This window comes from Corvus cornix, chromosome 1A, assembly GCF_000738735.6.
Source record: "Corvus cornix cornix isolate S_Up_H32 chromosome 1A, ASM73873v5, whole genome shotgun sequence".
Lineage (NCBI taxonomy): Eukaryota > Metazoa > Chordata > Aves > Passeriformes > Corvidae > Corvus > Corvus cornix.
In genome coordinates, this window is record NC_047057.1 from 34,398,510 (window position 1) to 34,420,238 (window position 21,729).

Genomic DNA, 21,729 nt, shown 5'->3' on the forward strand with positions numbered 1-21,729 from the left:
AATGCCAGCCAGATACGGTGTTTTGTGGCTTAAACCTCCTCTTTTAGACTTTGTCTTCTTCCTTTTCCCCCAGTCATTTGTCACTAATGAGTCAAAAGGAAATCCTGTTGGCACTAGATGAATCTGAATACTTTATTAGTTCCAGAGTCAAGCATTGTGTCAACTGAAAAATAAAGTAAGAGCATGATTGAGATTTAGGATGCCAGCACTTTCTACAAGATCTGATCTGGAAAAATGGGTTTGATCAAGAGCAGAGCCGGGTCAGGTTAGCTGGGAATCACTGGAAAGTCAAGTTCAGGAAGGATCAGAGCCCAAGCTCAGTCTTGGGCATGCTTGCAGCCATCAGGCATAGTGGTCAGTGAAAAAGTTTGTGCTAGTCTTTAACAACATCAAATAGTGTGGCAGACTGCAGCGTCCTACATGAGTCAGTGGTTTCTTGGATGAGGAGGCAAAGACCTTCAAGCAGGAAAGTTTTCTTAGGAAAGCTCTTCTAGCCAGGAGTTGAGGTTTTCTTATCTGTTAGAAAACATGAGGAGAGAGGTGAAGTGACATCAGTACTGTTGCTCAAAGGCAGTGGGGTGGTAGATGTAAGTGGCAGCAGTCTATAGATGGTGCTTCTGCTTTATGCTGTGTTAGGGATGTCCAGGGTAGCTTTCTTAAAGTGTTTTAGAGAATACATTTGTTTGTGTTCCATTCCAGGGTATAATGGCCAGATGATAACACCAGTGCAGGGATACCAGGCTGCATCTGTGCTTATATGGGTGTGTGCATATATAAAGCATTACTATGTTCTCTCAATGAGTTAAAGAGTAACTGTACAAATTTCAAAAAAGTTGTCATGGTGAAAGGAGTTAGTACTTGTATTGTCCATTGCCTGAGTTTGGAGGGAAGGTCAGAGAAATGTTTAACCTCTACTGCAGTCTGGCTTTGTCCTCAAAGATCTTAAAAAGCTTCTTGCATAGGTGTTCATTGATTAAGAAGATTGCCTAACCAAGCTGTAATACTATGTATATATGCTTTAATTATGTGCCACCACTTAAAGTAGAGAAATCAGCTCCAGAATGTTATACAGTGATTGGATATTTAGAGTTGAACTTTCAAATCTGGATGCTGAAAGAAGCTTCAGCTTGCATTTAATTCCTGAATTGCTGAATTCCTGAATTTCTGAGCCAAAAATGAAACTGGCAGTCTCTCACTAAAACCAAGCTAGTTTATTTCAGCATTTGGAATTTTCTTTGGAATTACAGATCATTGAGTAAGAAAAAGTCAGAAATAACTTAAAACAGATACGTGATACCTGTTGCTTAAGTTCTGTTACTCTAAAACTACTGTCAGCCTTCATTACTGATATCTCCATATTTAGTTGCTAACTTCAGGCTGAAGACTGAAAAATTCAGCTTAAACTTTTCTTTCAAAGACAGTAAAATTGCTTGCAGTTCACCCAGATTACTGTACTGGGATTTCCAGTATACCCACTGTGTTTGTCATTCTAGTGACACCCTTCTAAAAAGAAAGGGATAACTGAATGTTTGTTTTAAAGAAATGACAGGTATTGTAGTTATAAGCTTAACTTGTCATGAATTTGAGAGGTGCCTTTCAGTACAGTTAGAAACAATCCTGTTTATAGAAAGGCTGGACAATTGATGGACTTGTAGATCTAACAGCATTTACCGTGGTGCCAAATAGATGAAACTTGTGGTGTGAATGGTTCTCATGGTCTGTGTTTGCAAAAAATTATGTAGGGAGGGAAACAGTTTTTTAAATCAGGAGTGAAAAGATGTCCTATTAGGTATGAAAATCACCAGAGTCACAAAATGTATTGGTAATGGAAGCCTGTGGAGACACCTCCTTTGTTGGACATCAGGTCAATTATTTCCTCAAGGCTTTCTCCTTGTGTTCCTTTTGCGAATGACAGCTTAGATAAATTGAAAGATTTTGCATTTGCAAGAAGAAATAGGACCTGGTCTCTTGATTTCTCAGTCTTCTGACAATCAGTAGATTTAATCAGTGATGGCAGAGGCAGGACTCTGCCATAGTGGTTTAAGTTCTGTGTAAATCGTCTTAGCATTTTGTGCTAAACACCTAACAGATGTTGTGATTTCAGTGATACTGTCAAATTACTGCTGATGAGAACGGTCTTTTTTACCTTACTTTCCTCCCTGCTTACCTTTTGCACACACTTGTGTTGGATCCCTGCACTTTCCCTTTTCCCCAGCCCACAGATTATTCATTGCTTGGGGAGGGTTTCATCTTTCTTTGGCGGTGGAGAGGGGAGAAAATGGGTAACTCAATCTGATAAGTGCTAGAGTCCCTGCAGGAAAGGAACTGAGACCTTCCTCTCGGAGAAGCAGTAACAGTCCTGCTAGCTCAGTTGCCAGCAGGACTGTAAGAGGTGGTCTGGGTTTTTGAGCAGTATGACCCAAAGACATGTCCCAAAATCTGTGGCCTTGTTTTGGTTTGACAGGTTAGTTTCCAACAAAGATGAGCAAGCAGATCTCATAGTTTGCTGTAGATAGCCACACCAGCTAGTGTGGAACATGGCAGCAGATCTAGCTTGTAGAAGAGGTATAGTCTCAAAATACTATTTTAGTTGCTTCCACTTACTCATGAAATGAGTCATTATAATTGCAGTTAGAGATCTAGTGGAACATTAAATGGTTTTCAGACTAGGGAAGGGATTTTTTTTTTGAAAAATGATTTCTGGGATCCTGCTGTTCTTTTTAAGAAGTGTTCGTTTGCTGGGAAGGGGAGGTTTTAATTTTCTTGTACAAGTCTTTCTCTGTGATTCTTTGTTCAGTGCTTAAGTGTTTCAGAATGATAAAATTCATGCTATCTCCTCTTGGATAATTATTTCTTACGAATAGTAACTGTTAGCTTTAGTATCATAGGGTTTATTCGATATTCATGGGAGAACCAGCAATGAGGTAGAGGAAATATTATATCTGATGGTTTGCAGCATTTTATTGTAGCTGCATTGAGTGTTGATAGTTTGAAAATATCTGCTGTATTAAAGAAGTTAACTAAGGAATTTTTATCAAACCTTGCTTAGTGAACTGGATTGTGGTGTCATGATTGTACTTCCTGCATATAGATTAAGTTTTAATCAGACTGGTGTTTTGTGTGTTCTAGGTACTGAAGGTGATTTATCTCTTGCATCATGCGTGAATACAAGCTAGTGGTTCTTGGTTCTGGAGGTGTTGGAAAGTCTGCTCTGGTAAGTGCGAGGCAGTTCAAGTATGGTTTTTTAGGCTTATTGTATTTCTTCTCTGATACGCTCTCTACTAAAGTATATTTCTTTATGTAAGTGTGCACAAATAAATATAAATGTTAGTAATGAGGCATCATGGCTAGAATAGGTAGATCCTTTACTGGGTGCATCTGCATCCATTGGTGCATTCTCACATGCTGCTGTTTCTGAATGGGTTTGGTTGATGGTGCTTGATCAGTCTCATGCAGTGAGGTGCCGAGCCACAGCATTATGAGGATGTCTGGCTTCAACAGATAAACCAGCCATCAGTCTGTGGGAAATCAAGCTCCTTTGTGAATCTCTCAAGGGATATGAACTAGCTTGCCCCTGTAAGTCCTGTCTCTAGGTCTTCAGGGTGCTGTTTGCTTAATGTTCAATAGCAGTCTCTTCAGTGCTAATATTTTTAATGCAGACAGAAATATAGATTTGCATGTTGGTAGGAAGTTTAATGTGTTTCTTGCATCCTTTCTGTGCAAGTAGGTATATAGCTGTGGCAGGTAGATGATTAAAATTCATGAGCTCTTTTATTTACAATTAAATGATTACCGAACGGTCTACTCTGACCTAGACCAGAATTGAAAAAGTTCACAAAACATGATGCTCTCAGCCTACCTAAGAACTTTGCATCTTTCCATTTAATTGTGCACCTTACCATAAAGTAGGTTCCAGAGCTTACTCACTTTCCTTGGATAAGAAGTATTCTCTTGTGCAGCAGTTCATTAAAAACTTCAATGACAAATCGTGTTAGATTGTGAAAGAACATTTTCGTTCACCTCTGAATTCTTTATCTCACTGCTGCATTTCTGGATTTGAATGTGCCTGCTCTGACTTGGCCACTGAGTCTTAAGTTCCATTTGACTTGTGCTAAAAACATCCTTCGGTACACAGGAACAGCCTACTGAGTCTAGTTAAGACTAGTAAAAGCTGGCAGTTGTTTTTTGACTAAGTCTTGTGCTGGCAGATAAGTAGCAGAAGATGAAGTAGTTCTAAATGCAAACGTCAAAGCTGTGCAGCCGTATGGTATCCTGGTCAACTAGAAACTCATACTGATTCTAAGAGTTAGGCGAACCTTAAATCAATGCGTGCTTTAATTCTTACCCTCCAAGTGACGGTGGATAAAGGAAAGTGTAGCATTGCTTCATCTAACAGTTAAATAGTTAAATAGGCATACACATCTAACTTTCTGTTGTTTCTTAAAATTATAGTTATGGCAATAATTTAATTTGCTTTAAAAATGTTATGGATAAGAGTATACACCTAGAACAGTGATTTGTGTACAATGTTTACAAACTTGTCACTAAGCAAGAGAATCCTACAAGAAGTTTTGTATTGCAGACTGTACAGTTTGTTCAAGGAATATTTGTTGAAAAATACGATCCTACGATAGAAGACTCCTACAGAAAGGTATGTGCAAAAGACCTCTCTAGTGTTACAGAAAATTAAAGCTGTAGTACATATTGTCAAATATTTTAGTCACTGCTTGAAAATGGGTATGCCTCATAATGCAGTATTAAACCAGATAACAAGTTTGAAATATCAGTGTTCTCCTAAAGTTTGTTTAAAAGGAATAATTCAAGACTAGCTTTTTAATGTTTAAGCAAATACCTTGCTGGCTAGTCAGTAATAATGGTTATTTCATTGTCAGAGTTGGGAACATGGATTGAAAAAAAAATGTAAAAACACTACCACTTTTCAATTTTATAATATTTATTACTAGTTTGTTTTTGCATTAGTATTTGCAGGTAGATTAGGACTTGGAGGTACTAAGCTCCTTTGCTACTAGAAAAATAGTTAAGAACAAATTCATACCCTTAGAACACTGGAGGCATCTATCATACTGTACTCATAACAATTTAAATGATAGCTAGATATGCTTCCATTAGATGGGTTGTTGTTTTATTAATAAGTTAACACAAACCTATCATAAATGAACAAGCATTTACAGCAAGTGGCCTGTTAGTTTCTCTCTTCCTATCTTCAGCATGACAGGCTAAAAGGTCTAATTCTGCTTGCATCATCTTGAATCTCCATATTGCTCACTCTTCAGTTTCACCTAAGACCACAATTAAGATTCCAGACTACGATAATTTATATTCAGCCTGCTACCGTTAACCATTTGGTGCAAGAGAGAAATTTTCGGCTGTGTCAGTTTCTTTATCTATCTGTCTTTTTTAGCTGAATTACTTTTCATATGCATTGATACCCTTATCACATGGCCACAAAAATGTTGGTATCTGTACAAGGGAGGCAAGATGCACAAACCCTAGCTGGGAGTGGGCAAACTGCAAGACCTTCTTTTTCAGCACTGAAGTACATTTATATTGGAACAAAGGTGATGCATTAAGAACTGTTACAGCCCACAGTCACCAGAATCTCTTCTGACTAGAAGAGGAATTAGTGAGAGCAAAATAATAACTTCATACCTCTTTTCTTTGACCTCATATAAACTGTAGGTTGGAAAAACTTGAGTCTGTCTTAAGTACATGGGCTTCCAGCCAAAGTTAGAACTCTTACTAAAGAGACAATAGCAGAACCAAATTCTGTGTTGACACTTTTTCTGTATTAGAGAAGCAGGAATTTTTAACCATATACCAGTGTTTGGTGCAGGACTTTGCTGGGTCAGGCCCAGTAGATGATTCCAAAAAACATTCACAGGCTGATCTTAAGTGAAATGTTTCCTTTGTTACATATTTACATTCTTTAGGTCATACTAGAGTCATGATGTTTGCTGGGTCAATTTTTCCAAAGACTGTTTCCATGGAGCCTAAAAAAGTGAAGCCATCTTAAGGGATTTTGCCTTTTGCTAACTACATTTTTTTGTCGTTGCTGCTAATAAAGATCTTACAATATTCCTTTCAGGTTTGTTCCTGAAATAACTAGTAATAGCTCTGGGCATTCTTCTTTTCAAATCAGCCAGATTGTTGAGTCTTGCTGAAGTTACTTTATGTAGTCATTTTCACCTTCTTACTGTTAGTTGCAATTCTAACTTGCTTCTTGACTTCAAAATGTATTGGTTTGGCAGCTGAAATTCTATGTTATTTATTTTAAATGTAATTTTATAATATTTAAAGTTGAAAGGATGTGACTTGTTTGTCTAAATAATTGAGCTTGAAGTCTTAGAACTTTATGGTCTTGGTTTACTCCCCAAATATTTCTTCATAAAGTGAATAAATCCTGCTTAATTAGCTGAATAACTTCGACAAAAATACCTGTTAAAACAGTGTTTATTTTTAAGGAATTGCAATCCATAGGAGACATGAGGGAGGTGTAAGAGGAGGGGAAATACTCCCCTTCCCTGTCCCAAGCTCAAATCTAGTTACAGAAGAAAAGCTGCAAATTAAACAAGTGACAGTGCATAAGTGGGGAAGAGGTGACACAAAGTTCTTTGAGTGCTGATTTGTTAACTAGGAATTTTACATGCAAAAGGAAACAAGGGAAGTTTACCAGTAGCTTGAAAGGAAAAAAAATTTTTAATGTGGGTAGTCTGCTTGAAACAGCTTGAGGGCACTTCCATGTCCTTTGCTTCCCTCAGGGCCATTTCTTTGAGGTATTTCCACTAGATAAAGGAACTCTGGAATGGATACAGAAATTGTTCTGTCTTCTTAAACCTGCCATTTTTTTGCAAACTTTTCTAAGCTGGATAAATTTTCTAATTAGTGTTCCTAAAGGCTTATTTAGGGGACACCACTTCTAGTGGTTGTTTACTTGTTTGCTGTGTATTACTTACTCTCTTGTTGATGTACATTACAATTAAATGAGCCTTAGTATGCCAATCCAGTTTTCTGGCTTTACTTGTACTTTTCTTTCAATCTCTGATGATCCCCGAAACAAGGGAAAATTAGTTGTGCTAGTTGCTGATAACCATCATTACAAATTTAGCAGCCTCCTTTTAAATAATCAAAAATCCCTAATCATTTTGCAAAGTGGTACTTGGCTGCTGACACTGCATTTGAAAATGTCACTGGGGCTCTTTGAAAGGCTTCTTCCTGCTGTTTTCAAAGTGTATATCCATACAAACTTCTTAAGCCATTATGTTGCTTTATGCATTATGAATTTGCTTATAAAAATTACACAATTTGTGATGTCTTTGGAGGAGAGAGTTGCAAGGGGAAAAGTTACAACCACATCTTTCTCTCTTGACAGCAAGTCGAAGTAGATGCACAACAGTGTATGCTTGAAATCTTAGATACTGCAGGAACGGTACGTAAAAAACAACTTTCCTAAATACTGATGTACAATGTATTTTAAAAAAACTTGAGTATTGCAGCAGAAAATTAATTGCAGGTTTTCCCATGAGCTCATATTCTGTAACAGGGGAAAGAAATAGAACATTTGAAAAGAGATTGTGCTCTTGTTTTAAGTTTGTTGCCCAGAAAAAAATTAAGGCCCACTGGCTACTGAGATTTGATTTCTGTTGCTGTAGAGAATGTGCTTTCTTCTGATGTCCTTTTTCTTTTGTGTGTGAGATGTACTGTGACATTGGGATAAAAATAGTATTGCTTCAGTCAGCTTATAGGAGCTCAAAGCACAAAGGTTATGCTGACCCTTTGCATATTGGTCAGGTTTTTCTCTGACTAGTTCCAAAATTATTGAAATCAGTAATTTCCTTTATTGATTCCAGTGAGTTTAAGCTCAAGACTCTTGGGAGTTCAACATGTGTTCTCTGAACTGTGGTAGTAATATGGTCCAATAATAACTTATTTCAATTCCCTATTAGATTAATACTCTGTAAATATACAGTAAGATGGAGCAGCTGTTTTCTAGAAATAAATTGCACTTTTCATCTGACATACAGCAAGGGACAGGGAGTGATTGATCAGGCACCAGATAGCCAAGTCACCAAGCTGAAAGAGGCAAATGCTGTTCTACAGTCATATTGGTAAGAGTGCACCAGCAAGTCTTTATATGCAATATCATAGTTGTCACTGAAGTCAAGGAAATGTGACAAGTCTATTGAGTGTCTTCATCCTCTAGTCCATCTCCTTGAAAATTAATGTAGAATTTAACATAGGAAATTGCCTAGACTACAAAATTGAATCTGAAAAGGGATGCATTTACTTTATGATCCATTTAAAGGAACTATCAAGATACGGAGAAAATGCTGCTATGTTAGGAGATATTCAGGAGGAGTTTTAACTTCTGTGATCTACAGATTACAGTGTACCTTCTGCTGTACTTCTCTCCAGTGAAATTACTCTAGTTTCTCTGACCTTTTTTCCCCAGGATTTGTGGCTGTTGGCAATATCTAGATGTTGCTCAGCCACACCAGATAGTGTTCCAAACCTGAGGTTTCTTTATTAGCAGGTCTGTTTGCTGTAGTGCTTATAGTCAAATAACAAAACACTAGTCAGTTTAACAGGAAAGGGAGGCAATACAAATGCATTGTACTTGTGATCCATTTGTGACCTGAAGTTTATAGCAGTTTGTGCAAGGAAAATGCAAATTGAATGCAACATCTGTTTCATTTTTTAATTACAGGAACAGTTTACAGCGATGAGAGATCTATACATGAAAAATGGACAAGGTTTTGCATTAGTATATTCCATCACAGCTCAGTCCACATTTAATGATTTACAGGATCTAAGAGAACAGATTCTTCGAGTCAAAGACACTGATGATGTAAGATCTCTAAAAATTCTTAATACTTAGAGTTTTCATTAGCATGTTGTGGTGTATACACTGTGGTCAGGTGGCCTCCAAGTTTTAAGTTGAAACGTATGAACCAGAAGATGCATAGTACAGAAATGCAACTCTTAAGGTAAACTGGAGAAATTGTAACGTGTCATGTGTTATATAGAGAATTCTCTTTCTTTAAAATACTTTAATTGACACTGGAAATAACTTTATTCATTAGACTGCAGCAAACGTTTCTAAAGCAACTATTGTTGCCTTAATCACTATCAGTGAAGTTTTAAAATCACTTAGAGTTTAATTTTCTCCTCAATATCCCTACTGTTTATGGTATTTTAAAAGCATAAAATTTTAAGTTGTAACCTTTAAACTTTGTGTTATGTAGCTTTTATATTTTGTCTTGTCTGCTTGCAGTTAAGTTCGGTCATCCTATTTCCACACAATTTCTATTATTATGCATCTCTTAGCATTATTAAAGCTATAAAGTGAGGCTAAAACATTGTATTTTATAAATGATGAAAAAAACCTTACAACAGTTGGAGGAAGTGAATGCTTGGTCCCCTAATAAAGGAAAGAGGTATTTCAACTGTGAAAATAGCAGTGAGTTTTTAACAGCAACACCTTGTAGCCTTCAGGCAGGAAAAACTCCCTTCTTGAAGAAAAAAATAAGTTATGAACAGTTTTTAAGCATGATCATCTCATTTAAACTGTTTATGCAAACTTTGATACCTTCCTTACTGCATGTATATATATGTGCTTCTGCTGTCAGCAGACACAGAATATATAAACCATTTCAGTTCCAGGGAAGTGCATTAAGACTTTTTTAAAACAAATCACCTTGACCATAAGCATTTGCAAGTCTTGCCTATGTTCAGCAGATTTCTTCTTGGAACAATTTATTACCCATTATCACAAAGGTATCTCAAAAGGTTAGTATTTAAGTTACATGGACCTTTCCCATCCACAACCTACCAAGTTATAGCCTTGTTTACTGTGAAATTAGTTTTGTACAATAAAATCAAGGTAAATGTGATATTTAAAATCTTACTTTATGTGGTCTATTTATGCTGATTAGTATCATTTTGGTAATATTTCCTTATAACGTTATTTTTTTAGAAGACACCCCTCAGACTTGGAAGGCATTTCATAGTATCAGGAAAAAGATAAGCTTCCAGTTGCAACTTTAGTTTCCATCAGAATTCACAGAAAAAGTTTCTCTTACGCCAAAGCTTAGGCATGACTTGCTTTCTTGGTGGGGGAAAATTAAATGGTCTAAATATTGTAAACCTTTTTTCAACACTTGAATACATGAAGAGTTTAGCTATGTCACATTAGTAAAAGAAAAGAAGGAGAAAAAAGAATAGATGATGGCATTTTCTTGCTGCAAAGGTCAATTCAGCGTTTTCTGTAGTTGGGAATGCTGGTAAGGTAGCATGTTTCTTTTCTCTGTGTGCTGTAGCTTGCTAATAAGAAGTGTGTGCACTGAGTGCTCTTGAAAGGTGTACTGATATGCTGAGAGTAGAGGAATGGTGAGAGGAGCTTTAGCGTCCTTCATCATGCTACCCAGTACAGGACACTGTTTCCAGGATTTCGGAATTTGTAAGAATCATTTGGTAGACTCTTCAGTAGACTTCTTGATGCCTTAAACATATAAAAATGAAATCTCATTAAGTCATCTAAAAAAACATGAAATTTGCTCAATTGGCGGTATACTGAATCCTCAGACCATTCCCCCTATTGCCCTGCCAAAAGCTGGCCAAAATGCAGTCACTTTCATTTGAAGATTGAAATATCACAGAGCTGTAAACTTAAATTACAGTTATACTAGAGCTTGATTATTCTGAAAATCAGGATCCTCTAAGGATTCAGATGGCTTTTAGGTGTGCATTTACATTGTGCCATTCTAAAATGTTAATTGTTTCTTTGCTGTCATTGAATGGTTTTTTAGGTGCCTATGATTCTGGTTGGCAATAAGTGTGACTTGGAAGATGAAAGAGTTGTGGGAAAGGAACAAGGTCAGAACCTAGCAAGGCAATGGAATAACTGTGCGTTCTTAGAGTCTTCTGCAAAATCAAAGATAAATGTTAATGAGGTAAGGCATTTTACCTTTGGTGGGGAGAGGTGTCAGGGGGAGAAGAAAGAGACACTGTTCTGATAACCAAACATTTACTGTTTGTCAAGGAAAAAACTAATCATGAATAATATTCACTATAATGGGCAAAACTGTTCCTGCTGTTGTGAGATGGTTATGTTAAGGGATGTATTTATCTTTGATGTGGGATTTTTTTCCAAGTTATACTGATTTTATTGTAATTAATGTAATTTTCAAATTATCTTCGTATGAATTTGGGATAAATATTTCTCTTATGGTCCATTCCCTAGTTGATACAATCTCTATCAATTGAGATTGTACTGCTAGACTTACTTTTTTAAAGACCTTTAAGAAAGTTAAGTCATTAAAACTGTTTATTTGGTGTTAACACTATTTGAGATGATAAGTTGAAAAACTATAAGTTTTGTTAGAATTAGCTGCTAAAATTACTGTGAAGTAAAAGGGATGCAAAAGCCTCTCTACTATATATCTACTTGTTTATTTAACAGGAGCTAGACAATTGATCAAATGCATGCATTTTGGGGACTTGCCATAATGCATGCCTTTTTTTCCAGTGGGGGGTGCCAGCATAAAGAAAGGGATACAAAAATTTTAGAAAAAGAACCTGTGTTAGTATTTACATTTCTGGAACAGCTTGAATTTTATGATAAATCCTACAGTTCATTAGGTCATCTGGAAAACATTGTTGGCAACATCAGTCAAGTTGAAAGGGCCTCTGTGCAAGACTTGCAAATAATGAAAACAGTATGGGGGTTTTAGCACAGCTGATTTTTAAAATAAGTAATATGTGTTTAATTAGTTGGGAATTTCTGGAAGCCATTGACTTTTTTTAAAATTCAAATTAATCACCATAACTGTATAAAAGTCATACGTTCAATAAACTAGAACTTCCAGCAAATACTATAAGCCCTTGTTGGAACATTTGCTGCTTTGCAGCCAGTGCTTAGGAAGGTGCCAGGATGGCTCTGGTATGAGGGCTTCCTTAGTTTAGGAGATGCAGAAGTAATTGGAGCAATGTCAATTATGAATGAAACAGATGCTGTTGAACTGTAGTATGTTGATTTGTTTTAAATTAGCCTTTCAAAAAAATCATGTTCTCTTTAGAATTCTATGAGACTTAGTGTGAGAGCCTCATAAATGAGTTACTTTTCTGGGAAATTTTATGCTTCTATCATGCTGTAGGTTTAGAGAGGCAGAATTAATTCTTTATACTTCAGTATTTTGAAAGTATCTTGAAAAGCATGATCTCACTCAAATACAAGAGACTATTACTGAGTATGTAGTGAGTTACCATGAAAAATGTGTAGTAAAAACTTACTAGAACTTTCTTGAAAAGAATATCCTAAGAGTGATTTGAATTAGAAGAAAGCTGTGACCTGTTTCTTGACCTCAGTGCTAAGTAACTGCAAAGTAATACCATAGAGTAGTTGATCACTGTGGCATTTTTCATGTGAGTTCAGATGAGTTTGACCCAGAGATTAAATAGCTGCGGGTTATAGATGCCTTTCCAGTTTGCTTCACTGAAAGTGTAGAACTCTTGGCAGACAATTATCTTAAGCAAGAAAAAAAAACCACCAGTTATTAACTAAGTATACAATTGAACTTAATAGCTTTGTGGTAACTAAGTATTTTCAGGGGTTCTTGAGTATGTGAGTGCATTATGTGTGAAGATTCAAGGCTTAAGGTTATAAGAGATGCCTCCTAAAATCCATAATCAACTGATTTTTATATTTTCAGATCTTTTATGACCTTGTGCGACAAATTAACAGAAAAACTCCAGTGCCTGGAAAAGCACGCAAAAAGTCATCATGTCAGCTACTTTAATGCATAGCTGTACTGTAGCTCTGAGCCAGGTAAATGTTTTAAATTTTTCTGTGCATTATGGCTTTGAAAAACAAACAAAACAACAACTAAAAAAACCCTAAACAGCTGTGGTAGCTGTTGATGCAGAACAGCATTGAAAATTATTGATTTTCATTATCATATAAATGTTTTTGGTCTTTATTTTGCTGTTTCAAAGTCAGAACTATAAACATGTGCAAGATACACTGTTAACACTAGTCTGGGGGTTTTTTTCAAGCTTTAAGGTGTTGATAGAGCTCAAATTAACAGTGTTTCCTCCTATACTTCAAAGCTTTTGGAAACACGTTTTTGTCTTTTAAAGCCTGATAGAATAGACTGCAAGAGCTCAGTTATCTGGAATGCACACAGTACAATATTGTAGTTTGCATGCTGGTGTCTCTTTCTGCTTTGAACTCCTGCATATGCTTTTGTGATGTCATAGGAATTTAGCTTCTGTCCTTGAGACTGTGTGGATATTTTGAATTGAATTGTGATTAGTATATTTGGATGAGAAAGGCAAAGTGATCATTGTAACACTCCAAATATTTGACCTGGAGCTATTGGTCACTGGATCAATTTCTTACTTGTTTGCAGTTGGCTAAATTTCTACATGACTTAATCTGTGCTCAAAGAATGCTGCTGAAAGATCAAGCAAGCTCCAGCCTGCTCTTAAAGCAAGCCTTTCCAGAAGTTAGTCAGGAGGCATGGATTTTTTTCTGCTTTTTTTTTTTTTTTTTCTGAGTAGGTTGTTTCCCTCTTTCCATCTCCAAGCCTTAGTATGGGCAGAGGTCTGTCGTGATTGACCTGACTTCATCAAAGTTGCCTGTTACCTCCCTTCAGTTTTATTGAACATACAGTGGTGCAGTTACTTCAGTACTATGATCCATTATTTTGTCATCAGTAGACCTATCTGATATACTGAAGGGTCCTAGTAGGACATCTCACTGTCAGAAATCATAAGCTTTTATTAATAATCAGGTAGCGCCATATGTAACTCTTTTTTTGGTATATTCAAACTTCCTCAAATTGAACTACTTAGATCAGTTAAAAGTAAAACTAAGATGGTTCCAAAAGCATTAGCTGAGGGTGGCAGAAATGGTTGTTCCGTTTCCTTAACAGGGCTTTTGATTCAGGAGCTTTGATCCTTCAACTGTGTGTGTTGTTAAAGCCATGGCAACTGTCATGCTGTAAGCAAAACTAGTCCCACCAATCAAATACTACTTCCACAGTGCAGCCTGGATTCCTCTATGTATCCTAATCCAGTTAGGATAATAATTGAGATAGTCTGTTATTTGTATGTACACAGTAGAAAGTGTATTATTAGAGAAGTGTTAAGGTTGTTTTCTGTTTGTCAAGAACTTTGCTAGTTCCTGCTGTAGCTGTTTTAAGTAAAGAGCAAGGATAAATAGTTGTTACTAATACTAACCCCTTGTTTTGTTGCTACAGGTCTGAAGAACTGTTGCCCAATTCAACAGTGCCAGCATTCCAACTTTATTAAACCTACCAACATCTTAAATGGACTTTCCTGTGGTGGTACCCTTTAAGAAATGGATGAAAGCTACATCAGTTTGCACATTCTATCACTTTCCAGTGTCATGAGAGATTTTTACTTCTAAATATTCTATGTATGCAACTGGTAAAACCAGAGCCTACATCCAGTATTACTGATAAGAGACATTGTTCATCCACCAATGTTGTACATGTATGAAAACTGTGTACTGTATACTTCAACAATCCCCACTTTCTATTGGAGAGTACAATAATGTAAATCCTAAAAGCACCACTATTTTAGCATAATAAAAGAAAGTCCAAAGAGCTCCTATATAGACTACTCCAGATAACTTTGCTTCATCGGTATTTGTAGCTTATTGTAACTTTTTTAAAGAAATACAGGATCATCATCATCGTATTGTACAAAAGCGCTTTGATTAACACAACGGCTATATAGTTTTTTAATTTTAGGAAAAACCTGTGGAGACAGTGAACTAGTCTTTAAGAGTCCTTTCAGTATAACGTCTGACTAAAGACATGGCCTTTAATATCTGTTGGGAAGGAAATGTCCAGACTTTTCAACCTTTTATTGTATGTTTCCTTTTCCTTGTTTACATAGGGAACAATGTTTATAGTTGTGTGTACAGTGGGGGTCTACAACAAGAAGTGTATATTTTAAAACAATTTTTTAATGATTTAACAATTTTTTGTAAATCATTTTCGGGCTTCTGCAGCTGTAGATTCTCACTGTGAATTCCCTTGCTTGCTCATGCATAAGTGTATTTGCAATACCAAATATACAGGTTTAGTACTTTTGCCTGTTAGTGATTGTTTTACATGTGTAACGTTTTGGTTGAGATGTTAAATGGTGGAAGAGTACTGTGGATGTGAATGTGGGAAGTAATTTTAATCATGTGTAATTGGTCACAGGGCCTAAGTTGCAGTAATTAACTTTCGCTGATTTATTTAACAATGCCTTGTTGCTTTGTATGCATTAACGTTTGGGTGTAAAGATTGTGTGTATATCCAACAGGGAGCCACAGTATTTAAATTGACCAACCTAATGTTACAACTGCTTTGAGGTGGCCAAATGTAAACTAAAAGCCTTAATTAAAGTGGTGCAATTTTGTATGACTTAGCATCAGTAGTTCAATAAATTTGGATTGCCATGCAAGGGCTTGCATTACAGTTATACTACTTGAATGTTTTGTGTTTTAGTAGTGCTAGTAAATACTGATTTTTAAATCTCTTGCACAGTGCAGATTCATACATCTTAGGATGAAGAGGAACACTTATGACTTTTTCTGACAAATACACGCCACAGATATTTTTTCTAATAGAATACCATGTGTTAGTGTGAATGAATTTCTGACTGAATGAAATTCCACTTATTTCTGGACTTGGAATATTCCAAGATCTAACAAAACGAAAAGTCTAACAGAAAAATACCTGTCTTCAAAGGTTAGACTATCAGTGGCTGTTTTGGAAACCTGAAAATATGTTGCCTGCTATTTTCTTTCTTTCCAGGGAGAATTAATTGTTAAAATTTACTTAGTCTAGCAAAAAAAAATTATCTTGGGAGACAATATGATTTTTCTGCATGATTCTTCTGCATGATTTCTGCATGACCAAGCCTTATTTGGTTGGTTTTAAGGAAATCTGCAGAAAAGCATTCTTGCAGTATTGAGTGTAGAGTTTTTCAGACTTGAAATACCTGTTAATAGTGTTGGACTGAGAAGTGGAATGCATGGACTGTAGATGATTTCCTGATCGTGGCTGTGCTGCTGAAAATTAATGTCACACCCAAATACTTGGTACCTCCTGTTTCTCTGGCACAGAGTTATCAGAGAGCTTGTTCTCTAATTCATTCTCGCAAGTTCAATCAGGCTAGGTTAGCTAATACTGGTAAGCTTTGAAATAGTTTATGTTGCCCACAGTGAAGTAAGATCCTTCCTGCTGGTAGTTTCATCAGTCCAACACCATTGTTTAATGGAGGTAATATACTTCTACTGTGCAGAGCTAGATTTAAGACTGAAATTCCTTTTCATTTATCATTAGAAACCATAAGATATGATGATCCCCATCCTGCTTGGTCCCCAGAGTAGAGGAGACTGGAGCACTAGGTGTCCTAGTTCTTATCTCACTAGGTACCTGCCTTCTTTGGTGAGCTAATCTGAATTTTTCTTCCCTTCATTTCCAACCTCTCATTATTCAGGTCTTGTAACACATTTATGTCCTGGTTGTCCTTTTACTGGTTTTTTTAATATGTTTCTTTTCCAGGCAGCTGTACAGATGGCATTGGGTGGGAGTGAGAGAAAATTCTTTGACAACATCAGAGAAGGGGCTTTGGTCTGGGGTCTTGGTGTCCAGTCAAAGAGTACTATTGACAGAGAAGGTCAGGCTTTGTCCTGAAAAGCTCTGTACTGAAGCATTCTTGGCTGTTCTGTTCCTCAGCATTAGAGGTACTCAGTTGGATCAAACCCTGAGGAAGTAAAATTTTCAGAATCTCTAGGCTTTAGCATATGAAGATTATTCTAAAGAAGGGAAGTATGTTTCCCCCTCCCCCATCTTTAGAACTAATGTCAGAATTGTAAAGCCAGCACATTGTAACCCACGTAACACCCAAACTCCGGTATTCTTGAAAATTTAGGCAAGCTTCAAGGGAGCAGTGTCCCAGTTGTAAAGGGAAGATGCTTGACAAAATGTTGCTAATTAAATGATGAAGTGCAAAGAAAAACACATAAGAATTCTTTTCGTGTCTAAATAATTGTGGTGTAAAAAGCTGTTACCACTGAGGAACTGAACATCCAGTTCCCCATGGGAATTGGAATTATGTAAGCAGTTACCAATTCTAGAAAAGAATCCTGTCTGCTGAGATTTTTGAACAAACTTTTACGTATCTTCAAGACAATTTCGTTATGTACCAATGTTTAAGAAGTTCATGCTTGAACTACTTGTACAGAAACAGAACACTTCTCCTAAAGCTTTGGATGAAAACATGCATAACTCACATTTTGAGAATTAATACAGGCATTTTTGCAAATTTGGTGTTAATGCACATGTATTACTGCTTGTAAAGTTAGCTTATGCTTGCAGTGCACACTGCTTTATTTCCTCTCTAATCTGAAACTGGTATATGTCAGTATTTAAAGTCTGAGCCTTCTATGGAAAAAGTAGTATTTATATCCTGAAATACACAAGTATTATTTAATGGAATTGCACTCTTCATATTAGGACTCTTTCCTTGCAGTATAAATTTCTCTTATACCTTACCTTATCCTAGTGCTCTTTTTCCTTCTCAAATTATTCTGTGAAATGAATGTTACTTGCCTAACTTGGAAGACTATTTTGAGACATTGCAAGATGTTTTCAGATGTCCAAATGAACTAAGTGTATGCTCAAACTACTGCTGCTCTCCTGCATAAGAGACTTAAATTCTGGAAAAGTATCATGGAGTTAGATATTACATTTCTTTCATAAGATGTACTGATTCTGTGATGCTAGAAATTAAAGGTGGCAGGAGTTTGAAATTGGGATTAAACTGTTGTAAGTAGAATTGCAGTTTTCTTACAGGTGAACAGTAAAGATGAGAATTTTTCTTCTTTTAAAATGCTGTAAACAAACTGGATGAATCAAACTTCATGAGTTTTTTTTCCCTGAGTTTTCTAATCTTTGCCAGTTTTGAAAATAGCTTAGTTGGAGAGAAATTTGGCCACAATACTGTACTAGTTCTAAATAGACTTCAGTTTAAGACATATCAACAGTAGAAAGTTACACTAGATGTGAATGGTCAAAAATAGTCTATGTACAGCTATGTAGCACTTTTTAAACTGTAATCTGATGATGCAGCCAAGTGTAGACAGAAAGCTTTTTGTTCAATTTTCAACTGCTGTCCCAACAGCATTAGGCTATATTTCAATTTACTGCTTTTATTTTGCCTGTGTGTGGGGACGAGAATAAAGACAAATAAAAAGTTGATTAATTATAGCGAAATGCAGTTGTAAGTTGTTCTCTAAGGTAGTATTAGAGTACCAGAGTTATTAAATTAGTTATTAAATTTTTTTCTGGATCTCAAGCACATTATGCTTTTCTTTCAAAGGCTTATGAACAACTTGAAGACTTCTAAAACCTCATCTACCTTTTCCATTTTATAAAGTAAACTTGGAATGATACTTACATTTGTGGAAAACTTTACATTCTGAGTCTCGAACTTATTATAAGCAAAGTCATTTCATAGTCTTGATTTTGTTCACAGTGTTTCAATATCTGGGCTTCAAACAACATATAAATGTGGATTTTGCTGTGTTTTCTGTGTTTTGGGGGGTTGGTTTGTTTGTTTGTTTGTTTTAAATAACCTCCAAAGCCATTTATTTTCAGAAGTTTGAATCATCAAGCAGAGAGTGGCTTCCTGTTTTCAAAGAGCTGTTCTTTAGGAAGAGATTTGTGAATGGATAAAAGAATGTCTTTGTAATTCCATCGTACTCACTTCAGTCTCAAGAGATCCTAGTTCTGCCAAACAACAGGCTCTACAGCTTCATTGTTTTAAGAAAGTTTACTACCACCAGGATTTTTTTCTTTGAAGTTGTGACTGGGGTGAACTTCATTTGAGAATCATTGTCATTTCTAATTAATTCATGTAATATCTTTTGTTTAGCATAAACTTGGAGGCATGGGGCATTTCTGCAATCTTGAATACTGAGTGAAATCATAGTGGATGTTACAGTTCCTTCTTTTGTCAGTATACTTTACCTTTGTGGCGTTTTAGCCTTCCCAATCTAGTAGGGAGGACTCAGTAGCTTCGCTCCCATTCTAAGTACAAAAAATCTCTACATGTGAAATCCCAGCTCTCATCAAGTGGGTTTACTGCTTGTAATGCACCCAATAGCAACAAAGACCCTTGGCAGTACTGTCATGATTTTCAGACACAAATAAAATGAGTTACAAATTTGTCTCTTTCTTTTTCCTGTTTAATAATAAAAACTGGTTTTAGCTGAGCTGCCTCAGTAGAAGTAGCATGAGAATCAATTTGTTCTGGTAAGAACCTGAGCAAACATTTTGAGAGTCAACATGTATTTAAATACTAAGCAATCACATGAACACTTTACTTAAATTCTTGAGATTGGTTTTTAAAAAGTTTCCATGCATTCAAATGAAAAAGTAAAAATTTATACACTTCCAGGAATGTGTTTCAGCTAAGAAAAGATGAGCTAAAAAACTTTGCTTCTCTTACAAAAAGGCAAGGTATAGTGTAGTTTCCAGTTTCCTTTGTACTAAATGCAGCTGCTGTCACACACTGCACATGAACTTTGTTGAGCTCTTGGTTTTGGTAATTCTGAATTAAAAGTAACAATTTTGTATATGTAAATGGCATGTATGCAGCTTTGCAGGGCATTAAGGAAATTTATTTAAGTCATGAGCTGTCTTAAAATGTATTTTGTAAAGGGTAATTGGAGTTTTCAGTTAGTTTACTTGTTTAAAGTTCAGGATATACTAGATTAAAATTAACATAGTACATCCTGTAGGCCCTGTTACCTTTGCAGAAAGGTAGTAGGGAACAGAGGAACCTTAGGCATTGGCAATAAACATGCCAGGTTTCTGTGTTAGTTGGCTGGGGGTCATTTAGTTAGCTGGCTGCAGAGTCATTTTTGGGTGTCCTGCCTCTAAGTAAGGAGCATTGCTACCTCCCCTGATATTCTGGTAACAACTGGAGTTAAGACCAGTGATCTGATGCAAATATGTGAAACTTCAGATGGATTTAGAAATTTTAATTGTAAATTTGGAGTCCTTTATATAACTGACTCGGAAAAAAAGTTGTGTTCCCTTCTGCTTCTTGCTTTCATGAGATTTTCAGTTATTTTTTCATTTTTTCCCCTATTTCCATCTCAGTAGATAAATATGAAATGGGATGCCAGTCAAAAAGTACTGAAACACACTTCCAGGTTTTTACCCAGTTCCCCCTGCCTTGCCCCCTCACTGGAGCCTCTAAGGTGCTTCCCCAATCGGCACTTAAGAGAGGCTGTACATACTAAGACAAGTTCTCTCAAAAGCCTCAATCTTTCGTATACTTTTACAGGTTTGTTGGGTTTGGGTTTTTTTAAAAGCATGCATCCTGCCCTCTTAATTTCTCCTCAGACTTATTTCCTTTGCTTTGTTCTCATCTGTCATTGCTTTGAATGAATTTGAGACAGCACACAAGGGAAGCATCTTCTCTGTCATCCATGTATTTCTCACTTGTTTACTCTCTGCCCTGAGGCAGGGCTAGCCTGAGGGTGTGAGCTGTTAGCAAACGATTGAACCAGATACTAATTTGTGCATTACTCTGTTTGAATTTCCCACTGCACTAGAGACGATAATGCTACACTGTTTCAGGAGGATCTGTTGAGAGGTAAATTCTATTAAATATGTAGTACTAAACTAGAATGTAATAATTCCTTTAACACTCTTCTGGTTTTCTGTTATCAAGAAGGTTGTTGCCTTTACTTGTGATTTCTTGATAGTCTACAAGATAGGGCTTTTTTTTTTTTTTGTTTAAATCCAAAATTACTAAGTGACTAATCTACTCTCTACAGGTCCTCTGCTTGCTTGTGTTTCTGCAAGCCCAGTCTTCTCAGCTTTCTTCTTGTGGAGCCTTCTGACGTTAGGCTCCCTGGTAGCTTCTGTGAGACCCTATGCTTGGGAACTGTGGCATTTTGTCAGTATCTTAAGCAAGTTGGAGGACTTCAGACCATGTCTTGCACTTCTGCTGCCTTCTGCAGCTGTTGTCAGGTGTATCCTTCTGACGAATGTGAACGTCTAATTTGAAGTACCCCATTGTAGCTGTAGCCCTAAAAATACCCAAATACTTACAAGTATTTTTCAGAACTTGCCGGTCTACATGAAAAGATTCGGTTTCGACAGTTTTCCTTGTCCTAGAGCGCAACTAAACGAACCACGGTCAGTTGCGCAGTCGTTTGTACTTATAAAGTAGTAACAATGTTTTTTCTCTAGTTAAAGAGTAGGCTAAATTCATTTGGGGAAGGAAAGGGAGAGGTAATTTCATAATTCTGTTAAATTTGTCCAGCCTTGTAGGGATTGAGTGATCCTGCACGTTGCTTACCCTTTACCGTTGGTGCCAGTAGTGAGTTACACTGGGAGAAACGCGGAAGAAACAGACGCGCGTTTGCAACTCGGGGAGAACAAAACTCCTCATTGCAAAGGCCGGTACGGAGGCCGCTCCAGCTGAACGTGTGAAACACTTTGCGCGTCCGATTAGCCTTTCTCTGTGAGGCGGGATAACCCCAACAGCACCTGACACTTTTAAACTACGGGGGTTTTTTTAAGCTGTGACCCTCAACGCGGGGTCCCGGGCACCAGCAGAGGAGAGCAGCCTTGAGCCGGGCCCCAGCGCGGCCTCCCCGGGGCGGGC

General features: G+C 36.8%; 1 protein-coding gene and 1 long non-coding RNA gene across 2 annotated transcripts in view; one reads left to right on the plus strand and one right to left on the minus strand.

Moving 5' to 3' along the window:
• The window catches only part of RAP1B (RAP1B, member of RAS oncogene family), a 35,219-nt gene extending 15,946 nt beyond the window's left edge, over positions 1–19,273 (plus strand). The window contains exons 2-8 of the mRNA XM_039570231.1: positions 3,130–3,214; positions 4,583–4,651; positions 7,391–7,447; positions 8,726–8,866; positions 10,827–10,970; positions 12,729–12,844; positions 14,280–19,273. Of these exons, the coding sequence (XP_039426165.1) occupies positions 3,158–3,214; positions 4,583–4,651; positions 7,391–7,447; positions 8,726–8,866; positions 10,827–10,970; positions 12,729–12,815 (555 nt within the window). The 5' untranslated portion in view covers positions 3,130–3,157 and the 3' untranslated portion in view covers positions 12,816–12,844; positions 14,280–19,273. The remainder of the gene's footprint in view (positions 1–3,129; positions 3,215–4,582; positions 4,652–7,390; positions 7,448–8,725; positions 8,867–10,826; positions 10,971–12,728; positions 12,845–14,279) is intronic.
• On the minus strand, positions 8,636–21,724 carry LOC120411851. Its single transcript, XR_005604403.1, has 2 exons — positions 21,421–21,724; positions 8,636–10,519 (listed from the first exon to the last, which is right to left on the minus strand). It is a non-coding gene; the product is annotated as an uncharacterized LOC120411851 (long non-coding RNA).
• Positions 21,725–21,729: the final 5 nt, after the last annotated feature.